Source organism: Epinephelus lanceolatus, chromosome 22, assembly GCF_041903045.1.
Source record: "Epinephelus lanceolatus isolate andai-2023 chromosome 22, ASM4190304v1, whole genome shotgun sequence".
Classification (NCBI taxonomy): Eukaryota; Metazoa; Chordata; class Actinopteri; order Perciformes; family Serranidae; genus Epinephelus; species Epinephelus lanceolatus.
Window position 1 is genome coordinate 26,048,529 of NC_135755.1, and position 16,509 is coordinate 26,065,037.

At 40.4% G+C, this 16,509-nt stretch overlaps 1 protein-coding gene across 2 annotated transcripts; it reads left to right on the forward strand.

Annotated features, from left to right (window-relative positions):
• Positions 1–1,309: 1,309 nt before the first annotated feature.
• On the forward strand, positions 1,310–13,292 carry LOC117272634 (uncharacterized). 2 transcript variants are annotated; one of them, XM_033651612.2, is made up of 13 exons: positions 1,310–1,468; positions 4,604–4,678; positions 7,524–7,697; positions 7,800–7,907; positions 8,216–8,314; positions 8,537–8,569; positions 8,692–8,712; positions 9,058–9,126; positions 9,239–9,280; positions 9,500–9,598; positions 9,747–9,771; positions 9,862–9,944; positions 12,425–13,292. In XM_033651612.2, exons 1-13 carry the CDS (start codon positions 1,408–1,410, stop codon positions 12,436–12,438), a joined length of 903 nt encoding a protein of 300 aa, XP_033507503.1. In that variant the 5' UTR covers positions 1,310–1,407; the 3' UTR covers positions 12,439–13,292. The 2 variants fall into 2 exon arrangements, with proteins under 2 accessions (XP_033507503.1, XP_033507504.1); XM_033651613.2 differs by lacking the exon at positions 9,239–9,280.
• Positions 13,293–16,509: the final 3,217 nt, after the last annotated feature.

Here is a 16,509-nt window from a genome sequence, read left to right on the forward strand (position 1 = left end):
TCATTTCCTTTTTATATCAGTTTTCTTGTTTTTAATTTTCTCTTTTTACTAATTACTTGCAACTTTTTTGGGTCGTTTCTTCTTTGGTTGCTCATTGCCTTCTGCCCATGTTTCTAAATGAAATCAAGCCAATTTGCTCAGGTTTCAAATGGCTAAAAATGTATTTCAGGGCAGCTCTTTCTCCAAGAAATGTTAGAAATTAAACCTCCAGTTGTCAAGCACATGAGTGGACAATCTATGCAGCTATCAGCAAACTCAAACCTTGCCTAGTGGTCCACATAAATAAAATACTCCGACATTAACTTCGCTAAGCAGCCTGCATTTTCTTGCCCTTGGCCTCTGAAGTGTCTCTTTTTGGTCTCTTCAGCTGAAATCAAACACAATGCTCAAATGAAAGGAAGTAAACTCTGGCATCCTGTTTTTTCGAGAGGGCCAGAAAACAGGAGCTAGATTGTTGTAGCCTCAGAGGAATAATCTGAAGACCAGCGAACACAAAAACATTGTCAAAGTGAAAATAAGACTTGCACGAGATGTTCGGTGGTAGAAAACAACTTCTTGGTGTTGTGTCCTCTGCGTTAAGATGGTAACTGATAATCCTATGAAATGATAAGATGTTTTTGTCACACCATCTGCCTAATTCATAAATAGAAACTTGTCAGTGCAACAGCCTGCACGGTGACCCATCTAAGGTCATCTCCATGCTTTCTGGAAGCACTGTTACATAAACAATGAAGAATAGTAAAAGCGTCATGGCTGGTATTTGAGCAGCTCCCCTGGGCTGTCAAGACTTGGCTCCTTGTCATCTGTTCCAATCATTATTTAACAAAACAAACTGCCTTGGTCTTTTTTTACTCTGTTTTGTTGGTGCAGTTGGTATGAATCTAAAATGTAAGGGTGTGTGCGTGCATGTAATCAAGTGGTCCCTGCTTCTGAATTACTATCCCAAAGTACTTTACATCTTTTATATCTTATCATATAATTAGTTACACACAGTTCTTGGATACCGTATTGTTTATTTAAAGCTCGATAACATCCTTCACCTGAATGATCCCAAATGAAATTGTTTTTGTACCAGTAAGTCCCAGTCTCCTCCCAACTGCTCAAGTGGTGTCAGAGCAGGAAAAAAATAAGAGATGGTTGTTGGGCAATGCATCCAAACACATTACTCAAAACTGAGATTCCAGTTACATGGACGTAGGTTTGCACCCACTGGCCTGAGCTTGCGCTGGTCTCCACAGCCACCCACTTTTACGTCATGAAGGGAAGCCAGTGTATTTCCTCCCCTTCTTTATCTAAAGGAAGTGCCAAAATAAGCATCAGCAGCGGAGCGCCCGAGCACCTTTTCCACTGGCCACTCAGTTGGAGTCTGAGGAAGAAGTCGGAGGAGTTTACGCCCGCTGAATCACCATGAAGACCATCAGGCTTCTTGTCCTCGTCCTGTTAGCATCCGTCCATGTCTACACATCAGGTGGGGGAACCATTCAAACTGCTTTTGGTCTGGATATCCCAGAATCAGAGCTGAAGGCCCTTTAAAGTCTTCATCTCTCTTTAACATACATGAATTGTTTCAACCTTGTTTCTGTGCATTGTCTGTGCAGAGAGTATTCAAGCTACCTTTAGTTACTGATGTATGAAACTAATTCTGATTTAATATCTTACAGTGTCAAACATTTCCATAGTTAGAGTTTCCTGTCAAGTTGGTTTGCTGCATTGTGAAAAAATACATTTGAATTTTTGTGTTCGCAGCAGCAGTTGTTCTAATAATGGATAACGAAATACGTTTTACTTGTTCCTATGTAATTTAGTTTTGATTTGGTATGTGCAAAGATAAAGATCACAGTGTTGTTCAAAAGACACTTTGAACGGTACCTTGGAGACACCCACTCAGTGTGCTTCCGTCAATTTAGGCTGAGATAAGCTCCTAAGTTATCCTTTGTAGTAGTTGGGAAAAAAGATATTATTCAGCCATATTTAGCCAAAGCGATGGTCAAACCTATTTTTATTATGAGCACAAGCTATCAAGCACAAATCGAAACCTAAGGAATGGAAAATGTAGTGACAAATGAGTGTCTCTTGGTTGAAGGAAAGGGAAAAAAAGGGTGGTTCTTGATTTGTTTGTTTTCCTTGTGCCAAGCCAAGAGAACCTTTATCTGTTCTGTGCTGGGCAGATAGGTGATCTAACAGCAGATAGCCAGTGGGAACAGAACTGCCCCCTCTCTCACAGAGACAACAGATCATTGTCCGGAGACTTAAACGTCCCAACTGGCAACAAATCGACTTCCAGCGTTTAGCAGTAAACATCTGGAGGAAACACCCTCGCCCTGGCCACTGCTCACCCTGCAGAGGCATTTTTACTTTAATGAGCTTTATTTTCCTCCACAGCACAGAAAGAGAAGCAACAAGGAGAGACTGAACATACATTTCTCTTGAGCCTGACCTTCCAGCACTGACTTGCACTTGGACTTGCACCAGAGGACTGTAGACATGACTCGAGGCTGTACTCACAGGACTTAAGATTTTAATTGACACTTGTACCGAAATACTTGAGACTTGAGTTGACTTGAACTTGTCTCGAATAACTTGAAGGACTTGTGACTTACTGAAGTTTTGCTTCAGGCCTTCACTATCAAATTACGTCAAGGACTTGAGACTTCACAGGTGACTTGCCCCTAAATACTTGACATAAAGACTTGTCTCAGATTATTTACAGGACTTGTGACTTGACTTGAGACATGCTGCAAAATACTGGAGACTTGACTCTGACTTGTTTCCAATTAATCAGGACTAGTGACACGATTTGGGACTTAGAAATACTTGAAGCTTGACTTGAAGACTTGTCTGTCTGTACAGGACTTGAAAGTTTACTTGGACTTGTTTTCAATTAATTAGGACAAATGCCTTGACTTGTGACTTGCTTAAAAATACTTAAAGCTTGACTTGAAGACCTGAAGACTTGACTTGGACGTGTTTCCAACTAATAGGATTTGTGGCTTGACTTGTAACTCACTCCAAAATAATTGAAGCTTGGCTGGAAGACTTGACTTGGACTTGTTTTCAGTAATTAGGACTAGTGCCTTGACTTGTGACTTGCTCAGAAATACTTAAAGCTTGACTTGAAAATTTTTCTCAAATGATTTATAGGACTTGAGATTTGACTGGAGCTGTTTTAAATGAATTATAGGACTTGTGACTTGACTTGCGACTTGCTCAGAAATACTTAAAGCTTGACTTGAAGACCTGTTGTGGATGGTTTACAGGACCTAAGACTTGACTTAGACTTGTGTCAAACAAATAATAGGATTTGTGGTTTGACTTGTAACTCACTCCAAAATAATTGAAGCTTGGCTTGAAGACTTGTCTCAAATAAATTATAGAACTTGAGACTTGACTTGGACTTGTTTTCAAATACATAGGACTAGTGCCTTGACTTGTGACTTGCTCTGAATACTTAAAGCTTGACTTGAATTTTTTTTTTTTTTTTTTTTTTTTTTGAATAATTTATAGGACTTGAGATTTTAGTGGACCTGTTTTAAATGAATTATAGGACGTGTGACTTGACTTGTGACTTGTTTCCAATAAATTATAAGAGTTGTGACTTGACTTGTAACTTACTCTGAAATAACTGAAGCTTGGCTTGAAGACTTGTCTCAAATAATTTATAGAACCTGAGACTTGACTTGGACTTGTTTTCAATTAATAAGGACTAGTGCCTTGACCAGTCCGTTACGCCAGGGATCAGCACGCCAGGGTGACTTGATCTGACACACTTGGAACTTGGTTTTGATATAGTACTTGAGGTTTGACTTGGATTTATCTGGAATTAACTTAAGTACTTGCGACTTGACTTGAGTCTTACACCAAAACACGTGAAACCTGACTTGGCCTTGTTTTGAAAGACTTAAAGTACTTGAACTTTATTTGGATATGTTCCAAATAACATAAATAACATTGAGATTTTAGGACTGTAGACTTGACTTGAGATCTGCTCCAAATACTTGGGACTTGACTTGGACTTGTCCCCATAGTCTTGCAGATGAAGCCAGACAGAGCTGCAGGTGGTCAGCGATTCAGCGACTGCTCTGGGAAGAAATATGTTGAATAGGATCGTAACTGACAGCAGTGAAGACAGGATGCTCTGCTGCTCAGGTCAGGGGACAACAATAGTGTGTCTGGGACAGGATGCAGCTTCACACTGCCGCAGCGCTTCAAGCAGAGGATATCCACCTCAACACGCTGCAACTTCCACCACTATCTTGACTTCTCATCCTTAGTCTGACACTTGGAGCGAGGGCACGCCTTTGTCTCAGACGCTGGGCTTTAAAGTCGTGCCAAACAGGAATGATGCAAATATGCAACTGTGAACCTAAAATAGAGAGTCTGTCTGTCTGAGGAAATGTTTTATGTAGACAAACTGATTCTAGTGTTTTCATGATGGATGCATTATGGCTTCCTAGATAGCACATTCGTTTTTAATGTTGCGCTCTGACATCAGACTGTGAGGATGTAAGGCTGCATGGTGGTTAGTGACTGCAGTGACTGATTACTGATTTAATTTGTCACTAAAAAACACAGCTCTCAAATACATGTGTTTCTGCTTTTACAGATGAATCAGTTGAGTCAAGTGACAAAAAGGACCAACAATCCACAGCAGCACCAGCAGGCACAACATTGTCACTGGGTAAGAAGAGCATTAAAGCAATAGTTTTACATTTTGGGGATTTTTTTGTTCTCCAATGGAGTGTAAGAGGAGAAGATCAAAAGCACTCACTTTTATTCGGACAAAGCCAGGCTAGCTGTTTCCTCCTGTTTCCAGTCTTCGTGCTAAGCTAAGCTTAGGTTCTGCTGGTTGCCTGGCAACTGCAATATACAGGGACACAAAAAAATTCCCAAACACCTGAGAGACAGGCTGACATGTTAAATATTAAGGTAACTTACTGGTAGGCATATTTTGTTATTTTGGGACAAAGCCAGGCTAACTGTTTACCACTGTTTCCAGTCTTTGTGCTAAGCTAAGCTAAGGTAACTAGCATCTCACTGTAGCTATATACTTAACAGACAGATACCTACTAGGTGCTTCTCACAGTCAAAATGTGTAAGTTAAATACAGTTTAAGGCCACTGTCAGTAGCCGCTTAGCTTAGCTTAGCTTAGCTTAGCTTAGCTTTGCTGAGCTTAGCTTTAGCTTAACACAAGACTGAAAATGGGGAAACTGCTGGCTTGGCTCAATGTGAAAAAGACAAAATCCTCCTACCATCAACTTTATTGCTCAGCTAACTAGCTTCTTGCTGTAGCATTATATTAAACAGACAGATACCTGGTAGGTGCTTCTCAAAGTCAAAATGTGTAAGTTAAATACAGTTTAAGGCCACTGTCAGTAGCCGCTTAGCTTGGCTTAGCTTAGTTTAGCTTAGCTTAGCTTAACACAAAGAATGGAAAGGGAACTGCCCATTAGTTCGACAGCCCATTGGTTCGACATCCCATTGTTCCGACCATATTAAACTCATTGTTCCGAAGTCCGTTCCGAAATCATCATGATGCCCTGTGGTTAAGGTCTGCTTAGGTTTAGGCACAAAAACCACTTGGTTAGGGTCAGGAAAAGATCATGGTGTGGGTTAAAATGAAAAAGAAAGTGACAAACACATAAGCCGTGAGCCTGCTTCGCCTCAAGCCGGTCGCGGCGCACCATATGCCCGCCGCGAGCCGTTCAGCACCGCGGACAGTTGGACTAATGGGATGTCGAACCAATGGGCTGTCGAACCAATGACATGGACCCGACTGGAAACGAGGAAACTGTTGGCTTGGCTCAATGTGAAAATGACAAAATCCACCTAGCAACAATTTTATTGCTCAGTAATTCATTTTTTTGTCTGTTGTTTAAGTCATACAAAACAAAAAAACAATGTAAAAACAACAGTTTGCAGGGTTTTCGAAGAGCAGTAACTTCAAGGAGTTTCTGCTGGTTGCCAAGTAACTGCACTGTACATGGACACAAAAAGAAAAAAAAAACATGACACGTCAAATTGCTGTTTCGGTGGTTGCGTAAGGACACCTGAGATACAGGCTGACATGTTAAATATTAAGCTACTGGTAGACGTATTTTGTTATCTTGGGACAGGCTAGCTGTTTTCCCTTGTATCCAGTCTTTTGCTAAGCAAAGCTAACTAGCTTCTCGCTGTAATGTTATATTTAACAGACAGATACCTAGTGCTTCTCCCAGTTAAAAATGCTTCTTTGGCAGGACCAAGGAAACTGTAAAAGAAAGAAAGGACATGATGTCAGTCACACCATTCAAATTTTGCATTGGAGCCAGAGTGTGGTGCCGATCCCATTCTTCTCCTGTTATGACGAATAGAGCCATAATCTATTTGGAGACCAATAACAAGGAAAACAAACATACACATTTAGATAAAAAAAATGTCATTCAGTTTTTAATCTGGTGGAAGCATTTTTTTAAGTCAAAGGTCTAACAGCACAGATATGAGAGGTCAACGTGGGACTTGCTGTGCCCGCCCCACTAACTTCAATAGAAGTGGCTCCAAACTCTGGCCCCGATGCAAAATTCAAACGCTGTCACTGACATCATGTCATTTTCTTCGTCAGTAGTTTCCTTGGGTAGGATTGGGTGCTCTTCAACTACTTTGTTGAAATGAAGGGTGAAACTGAAATGGAGCATCAGTGTGCTGGAGACCATACTGTCAGTGGTTTTGCCAACTAAGTGGGCAAGTGTGTAAAAAAAAAAAAAAAAAAAGGATTAATTACTTATGATACTCACTTAAATGCATATTGCGCTGTTGGCGATGCCGTCGCTTCTCTGTCGTTCTGTGCCATTTTTAAAGACAAGCATGCCCAAGAACCAGCAATGCATCAGTACCTTACAGAAGTCAGACCAAACATTAAATTAGATCTTGGTCTACATCCAATATGTGTGAAGTTTCAGCAACTGCATTGGCTCTTTCTCACCTCGAATTTGTTCAGAAACAGATCTTTACTGCTGAGCTAAATTAACGGAAAGTTTAGTAGCATATTTTTCTTGTTTTTAAATCAGGGGACAGGATCAACGTATCATGCGTAAAGGATTGTGGGTGCTTTAAGAGCGCTGAGGACACACACAGGCATTCTTCAAAATTCTTTGAATGAGGGACTCGATCCCTGGTAAAATTTGAAGGACATTGGAACAGTCCTTTGGCGGGATCAGATGATATAGCCGTTGAAATGCTACACCAGATCCTTCGTTGACATTGAGAAGAACCGATAATATGAGAGTGGTATCAATCCTCTCATCTCTCCACCAGAAAGCAAGTCATTTTAACACATAGAAAAACTGAACTGTGGGAACTTTGGTGTGGAGTCTCGTTTTTCATCGTAGATTCCAAACTCTTCCTACCATTATCACTGTAGTAGTGAGAGTCTGCAAATGATCATAACCTGGATTCTGTAGAAACATGACTAGAGTTGGGTTCTGGTTATATATTTCTACAAATCTCAGCCAACCACATCAGTGTGTTTCTTTTTGTATATCACCAGCACCGGCAGCACCAGTAACCCCAACACCAGCACCACGCGCAGGGCCAATAGCAACACCAAAAGTAGCACCAACAGCAGCAGCACCAACAGCAGCAGCACCAACAGCAGCAGCACCAACACACCCAGTTCTACCTCCCACTGCTGCTCCTGATGCCACCAGCAAATCTCCTGACAGTGAGTTTGCATGTAATTTTGGTTGACTGAGGATAAGTAGAATAATGCTCCATACTCAGGGTCTTGTAGACTGAATCGGCCATGATCCTCTTTATTTTCCAGAAAAAATTGAGGCTCCAACACCTACACCAAAGACTGCTTCACCTACAACAGCATCTAATGACCACAAGACTGTGACCGCTACATCTCTTGCCGGGATGGACAATGATAGTTAGACTTTATTTTAATTCATCTTACAATCCTTTAATTGGGTCAGTGATGATCCACAGCTGTATATCACAATTTTAAAAAATATTTTCTGTTGGACTTATGAATGAACAAGCATGTCAAAATGTGCACCATTGGGTCCATGTTAGAGAAATTCATTCATCTAACATCTGTCACGGAATTATGCCGTACATCCTTTTTGGAAGAGATATAATAATCAAAAGTTTCAGTAATACAAAATGTTGCAGATAAGGAGCAGGAGGTAATGTCTAAAATTAAACAAGAATAACATTTTTTTTCTTCTGTCTTAGCTTCGATAAATGACACTCTGAAACCAAGATCTCCTCAAACACATCACTATCCTGACCCAGGAAACTCCTTTGATAGCACGCCAGATGTGTTGACTCCAGGTAAAAAGAAATTTTGAAATTGTACATCACCAGAAATAAGCAAGCTTTTGGACTATAAACTTTTAATTTTCTTTTTTTACGAAACATGATTACAGTGTGTCAAACGTAATAAATGATGTATTTTTCTGGCATGAGACCAAAGCATGAACATTATGATTTTTTAAGCAACTGTTTAAAGAACTGTTTTCAAAGCTGCATTTGAACTATTTTGAATTTTGTTAGGGCCTCATGAGACCATTGAAAAACCAGGTAAAGGTATGTAATGAAACAGCATCACTTTTTGTTTTCATAATTGTGTTAAAATCATCTCAAAAGTTGTTTTTAAACAAATTTAACATAGACTCAAATGAAGGTAGCACTATCTTTATTTTCTGCAGGTGCAACTACTCCTGCACCAGGTACAGTATATCACTGATACATTTTCCTTCTCCTTCTTATTTTTCTGCTTTGTATTTATACATTAAATAAAATATATTGCCAACATACTGACATATGATTCCAAAGCAAACATTGTCTTTAGTTGATGCAATCACATTTGCAAGAAAATGTATATCTTAAAGTGCATCAGAACTTAAAGCTGGTTTCCTTAATGCATTTGTGATTAATAACTCCACAGTACTTCCATCTAGTTGGATGGTAAAACAATAAAACCAGCAGATTTTCTTTGCTGATGTAATATTGACCATCTTGTACTGTTTTTGTGGCTTTATTCATGTAAGAAATTATTCATTTCATTGTGACAGCATCACATCGAACCATGGCACCTCCAGGGATGCCACATGAGGCTGAAAAGAATAAAGACAAGAGTGCTGGTAAGTTACACTGTACAACCACACTGTATATAAATAAGCTGCATGTTTCATACTGTTCAGTATAATGGAGCAGGAAGCTAATCAGCTAATCAAAAATGCATTAATTTAACAGGTTCTCCACCTGGCACTGAGGAAAAAGCACCCCCAAAATCAGGTAATGCACTAAACCAGGGATCCTCAGCCTGCTTTGTTAGGGGGGGACTTTGCAAAATGACAGAAGTTAATAAACAAGCATTTATTATAGTTATATAGTTAGAAATGCTCATTGAACTGCTACATCAGTGGTCTGCCATTTGGGTAGACGTTAAAATTCAGAGACAAATCAGAGTGCACTGATGTTGATGACCGTCTCCTGAATATGTGACCCCCTTAGACAAAAGGCTGTGGTGGATTCTGTTGCCTGTCGTCCTGGTTGGAGCTGCTGTGGCCATTGTCTTCAAATTCAAATGCAAGAAGATCCACGATCACACAGGTACATATGCAGGCAGGCTGTACCACATAGTGTATCTAAATACTGTCAACTGTAGTGGTATATTGTTTGATTTTGAAATGATGAGATATTTTAGACACTGAATGAGATCAGCAGAAATAGAATAAGTCTCTCATCTTCTCTTCAACAGAAACCATTGACACTGGAACCGAGAAGTAAGTTTGAACCTTTTAGTAATGAGCTTTGTTTTAAAGGTGTGTAAACAGCTACAGTATTCATCCCTTTGTCCCTCTAACTCTCCACAGCGCATCTTTCCAGAGCCGACCCGAGAGCACCAAAGATGGCGTCATGCTCCTCGGAGTGAAGTCATCAGGCGGGGAAGAAAATGGTGAGCTGCCCTTGCGTCTATTTCCTGCTAGAGCCGCTTCCAACTTCATTCTGTTTGTGCATTCTTCCATCACTTGGTAAAGCTGTTTCTCCCAGACACAGACTCGCAATGATTGCAGGGAAGTTGCAGGCTTTTAATATCTCATTGTACTGTATGGGCTTTTGGGGCTTTGCTGGGCAACAGAAGGTGTTTCCTGTGATTTTGCCGCCCCCACCCTTGAACAAGCAGCAGGGCTTGAAAGATAGGGACTTCCTAACATAAACACAGATTATTTTGGACAGGAGCTATTGTGCAGTCAGTAAATGTCAATGTGGCCCAGACGCTGTTGGGCGTGTGCATGTTTGTTGGTGGGTTGAATGCATGTGCACATCCACGGGGGTGCGCATGTGTCATACAAGGTTTGTACACAGACTCAGTATCCCTTCACCCCACCCATGAAAAAAAAAAAAAAGCATTGGGCACTAAATGTCCTACCTTCCTTCCCTTAAACAATCAGGCCTCGATGACTTGGCTGCGAGATTCACAGGGAAATGGAGTCATGCTTTAGGAATTCTGCCGAGGAAGAACATGTTTATGTTGTTACAGATGACTGGATTTCTTTGGATTGTAGCTTTATAAATTCTCATCTGACTGCAAAACTTGTTACTCGTATATGCCACACTCCACACAGACAAACTTTATAATCCCACATGCAAAGCTCATCAACAAAAACTACTCTTTTTTTTACTAACTTAATGAACTTGAAAAGTCCAAATCAGCAAGTACTACCATAAAAATGAGTCGTCCTAACCGTCCTAACTTTAATATAATGTAATGATTCATTAAATTTATAGACAGTTTGGCCTCAGGAAAGTTTACAAACAGTTTCAGATAACCTTTTGGTTAGTGATGGAATGTAACTCTGTATGTTTACTCAACAGTTCACCCCTGCTATTTATCAATCTAGATTGCTTTGGTGTGAGTTGCTGAGTGTTGGAGCTATCAGCCGTAGACATGTCTGCCTTCTCTGGAATATAATGGCTGAAGGCACTCAGCTTGTGGTGCTTAAGGCGCACAAAGCGTATGAAAGATTTTCTTTCTACCAAACTACACCCAGCAACCGAATCACTGCGCAGAAGAAAGTGTGCATCTAATGCTAGCATACTTAGCATCACTGAGCTAGCTAATGTTACAGCTCAGCCAAGGAGGATGTTATCAATATTTAGATCTTGCGCTGCCACAAGCCTGAGCCACTCGTCCATGAGTATGCTTCCTTCTGGGCAGTGGTACAGTAAGTGGGTGTGGTTTAGTAGAGGGAAAATAGTTCCCACATGAATCTGCTCACAATAAAGTCTGTGGATTATCTTAAGTAACCAGGTCATGATTCTGGAAAGAGACACTGATGTCGAGTTTTTAAAATGTATGTTTTGGCACTTTAAGCACTACAAGCTGAGTGCCATCTAGTTCCATTATATTGGAGAGAAGGCAGACATCTCTCCGGCTGATATCTCTAACACTCAGTAACTCACACCGAAACAGTCTAGACTGGTAAATAGTGCTACAGGTAAGGGGAAAAATATGTAATTTTGATTTTGGGGTGAACTGTCCCTTTAAGTCCTCCTTAATTTTCATCATATTTCTACAAATTCTTTACTGTATTTTGTGAGAAACCGACTTAAGTGAACATCAGTTAGCTGAAATTCTTCATTTCTTGATTTTGGATTTTGGGGTAAACTGTCCCTTTAAATACAAATGGTAGCCTGCTTGCACTGTACATGAGTCTTTTCTTTTCATGCCACTCTGTACTTCTACTCCACTACATTTATCTGCTAGCTTTAGTTACTTTAGAAATGAAGATTTTTGAACACAAAACATATGACAAGTTCATCAAACACACTATTTTCTTAGAAGAAGAAACAACTCCCAAATTGTTTATACAAGTGCAACTGAAACCATTAGTCAATTAATCAGTTAGTCGACTGGCAGAAAACTAATTAGCAACTGTTTCTGTCAACTCATTTTTCACGTAAAACATTTCAACTTGAAAATGTGCCGCTTTTCCTTTTTATTATTTTTAAATTCATATTGGAGACATTTTTCTTTACTTTTAATGCCTTAACTACATTTTCCTGATTACATACTTTTACTTTAGTATAACATTTTCAATGCAGGCCTTTTATTTGTAACAGTGTTTCTACAGTTGCATTGTTAGTTTTACTTAAGAAAAGGACCAGAGCACTTCCTGCACCACTGGAGAAGGAGGAAACAGCAGGTACCAACTCCTAACCATGGTGACATAACATCCTCCACTGCATGCAGTCAGTGCAGCACTGCCGTCTAGTGTTGCCTTGACAAAAAGGCACACATGATCATCTCAAAACACAATTCAGATCTCCATCTTGATCAGTTTTCAAGTTGTATGAAGGTCTCTTTTTCATCGCACAGATGTGGTTTTATCTTAGCATGGTTTTATCACTTGTCTCTGACTTTATGTGTTTCAGCTGCTGCCAGATAAAAAAGAAGGGCATCGAGATGGGCCAGTGGATGACTCACACCTGCCTCCCACACGCTGATGGTCTGGAGGAACTGTTTAGATGTTTGAGTTTTTTTTTTTAAAATATTTCTCTTGTAAATGTTGTGAAAAATTTGGTGAAGCAGAAAAGTATGTTTGATTCTGTATGCCGAGAGCAGTTTTATAAGGCACGGTTTGCGACTGTGATCATAAATCTCAGAGGAAGTGAACTTATTTTCAACCACAACTGACTTAATATAGTAAATCTTTGAATAGATAGCACAGGTGAAATACTGTAAGCAGATTAATAGTTGCCTTTGGAATATATGAAATGAAAACTTAATTTAGCCATCCTTTTATATCAGTTTATTCTCAACCAGGACCAACCTGAGTAGCTCATTTCTGTCTACATGTTAGGCCACAACACATTTCCTGTACAGTGCACTGACCTCAGATCCATCGCATATTTGATGTAATAAATCACTTCATTTCATAGTTTCATAATTATCCATTGAGTGTGATGTCACCCAGCATTTAAGTGCCTTGAATATTTTGTAGATTTTGGTGTTGCTGTTGTTTTTTATTTCTTTTTGTGTGTGTAATTGAAATTTTGAAGATGGTATAAGAACAGATTCTTTTGAGGTGTACTCCATTTTTACCTGTCACATATCTCAGTAAGCATTTCTTAAAGAGAGGTAATGGGGGTTTTAAGATGTTTTTGTCAGTACATATAACATTCAAGCATGAGGAATAGATAAAGCAGATGCAGGAAACTGTATTTAGAGACACTGGATTTTTTTATGGCTGGACTTTGTTGCTCTCAACCTCAATTTCCTCAATAAATCACTGGAAAACGGTTTAAGTTGTGCAGCTTCAGTTTTTTAAATTTCATCTTAAACTTGTTTTTGTTTGTTTTTTGTTTGTCTGGTTTAATACGACATACATTCAGTAGCCACTTTATTAGGTACACCTTGCTAGTAATGGGTGGAACCCCTTTTGCCTTCAGAACTGCCCTCTTAGTGGCACAGATTCAACAAGGTGCTGGAAACATTCCATGATGCAAATCTCCCGTTCCACCACATCCCAAAGGTGCTCTATTGGATTAACCTCTGATGACTGTGGAGGCTATTGGACTACAATGAACTCATTGTCATGTTCAAGAAACCAGTTTGAGTTGATTTGAGCTTTGTGCCATGGTGTGTTATCCTGCTGGAAGTAGCCATCAGAAGATGGGTACACTGTGGTCATAAAGGGATGGACACGGTCAGCAACAATACTCAGGTAGGCTGTGGTGTTTAAACCATGCTCAGTTGGTACTAAGGGGCCCAAAGTGTGCCAAGAAAATATCCCCCACACCATTACACCACCAGCAGCAGCCTGAGCCGTTGATACAAGGCAGGATGGATCCATGCTTTCATGTTGTTTACGCCAAATTCTGACCGTACCATCTGAATGTTGCAGCAGAGATCCAGACTCATCAGACCAGGCAATGTTTTCCCAATCTTCTGTCATTCAATTTTGGTGAGCCAGTGTGAACTGTAGCCTCAGTTTCCTGTTGTTAGCTGACAGGAGTGGCACCTGGTGTGGTCTTCTGCTGCTGTAGCCCATCTGCTTCAAGGTTGGACATGTTGTTGGTTCAGAGATGGTCTTCTGCAGACCTTGGTTGTAACCAGTGGTTATTTGAGTTACTGTTGCCTTTCTATCATCTTGAGCCAGTCTGGCCATTCTCCTCTGACCATCCTCTGTAAACCCTAGAGATGTTTGTGCCACTTGGTTGGCTGATTAGCTATTTGCATAAATGAGCAGTTGAACAGGTGTACCTAATAAAGTGGCCAGTGAGTGTATGTTGAATGACTTGAAATATCATCGTCTTTATTTACCATTAGTTTTTTATCTCCTGTGGCCTCATTGAATGTAGTGATTCTGACAGACTGAGAAAAATCTCCCATGTTGCCCTTTGTTTTGCTGTCAGTTCAGTGATTCACCACCAGAGGGAGCAGACAGTCAACACAAGACTAGGACAGTAACCGCAGCTCTGCTCCCAGTTCATAAGCTGGTGTTTATTGCAGAGAGGTTTCATGAGTTTGTTGACAGAGGAGTGAGATGTAACCCACCGGTGTAAAAATCACACACTGCTTGATCTTCATAACACACACTCACAGAGAACAGCATACACTCATAACCTCGATCTTTCTAGTTGTTTCTGTGGAGGTAACTCAGTTTGATCGCATGAATTCAAACGACTTTTACCATTTTGCAGCCATGACCTTTATTTTGAATTGATTCATACACAGCAGGGTTATAGGGCCCGGCTCTATCTGTGGCTTGTGTAAACTGAGACTGTGGGCACATTTCCCTCAAAGAGACAGCGAGCAGATTGGCACAAGGCCCATCACAGACAACTATAATGCCAGCTGTGGAAAGATGGGCTGAGTTACATTCCGGATGTCATGCCAGGCCTTTCTCCTTCAGCGTCACTCGACAACTTACTGTGTTAAGTCTCTGTCTTTGGGCCAGATATCTACTCATTCTCATTTACACTTTCAGAGTGGATCTGAGCCTCTGACAGTGAGAAATCAATAGAAATGCTGCCCTTTGAATTCATTTCAACAGAGTGCCTTTTTCTGAATATTGCCTTTGTAAGGCAGCAGTCTCATTGACTGAAAACTACTGTGTGCTTCAGGGAACTAATGGAAGTCTTTTCGACATATTAAATCTCTAAATCTGTAATGTTTGCGTTAAGAATTTGGAGAAATTCATGACTTAGTTCAAATTTCCATCAGAAAATGGCATCGTCAAGTTTAGTCATTGTCTTGAATTCATAAGTGACACAATAACAGGACCACATGACGGCTAAAAAATGACATTTTATTGTAGCTACTACATAATCCGTTTGTAAAATGTGTTATTATTACACAGAAAAGTTTTATCAGTATCAACTAAACAAAGTCTTGAGGAAACTTGCTTCTTTACTTAACGCATGTCAGCTGTATGCAAGGCTCTGACATGCACAAGGAGCTCACTTGCACATGCAACCAGTGATCTCCTGTGGGAGAGAAATGCAACTCAGCAAGAAGGCTCCTGTTGTTAAAATTCATGAGCGAGGGCGGAGGGTGCAACCAGAGGCACGTTTCACTGGCATAGCAGGTGTCTGGAAGAGGGATAACACAAGGTTTGTGGATGGATTAGTAACCTGAAACACAACAGGTTTTATCTTTTGCTCCAATAAGGGAAACAGGAGTTGGCACATGGCAGAAATTCAGAGGGAGATTTTGGTTACCGACAGAGAGTGAAGGTCAAAAGCTGAGTTGCTTTACATTACACAGCCTGCTCTCTGCTCTGCTGTATCTAGTGTTCCCATGGCAAAGATTAATTTTACTTCTATTAAATTCAGTGTAATGAATTCCAAATGAGAATCCCAGTCTTTGCCAGTGTGACAGGAGCACAGAGACAGATGGGGCCACACATAAAAAAGCAAAGATAAAATAGAGGCAGAATGTAACGCAGAGGCATGGGAAACATCTGAAGCACTGACAGCAACAAATGGACTGATCTTCCAGAGATCTGACAGTTGCTGTAAACACATGAGCTCTCCTGAGCTTTTAGCTGCACAGTATTACTGTATGCATGAGTTCAGAGATTACAGGGGCTTTCTTTGTGAACTCTGTTTGAGCTCCAAGGAGGGCAAAATGCAGTATGGGACCTCAAACTAATACTGAGCTCTTTACAGTATCCAGAGCAAAGGCAATCTATGATTCAAAGGCTGTCTGCATATGGTTGTCAACATGGAGGGGGCTGAGCTGGTGGCTAGCAGCTAACAGTGCTAGCAGCTGGGGGTGCTAGCAGCATAAAGAGTGCTAAAAACATTTACTAGGGGGGAGTCAGACAGCACACTTTCACTCTGACCTTGTCCCATATCAACGTTTGGTCATGGACTTTACACGTCCCCATACGACATGTCAAGTTCTGCCTGTTACATGCATTGTTTTCTTTCAAAATACACTTCCACTTTCACAGGAAATTGACTGTTTCATACAATCTCTTTCAAAATAAACACACTACGTCGGTAAAACA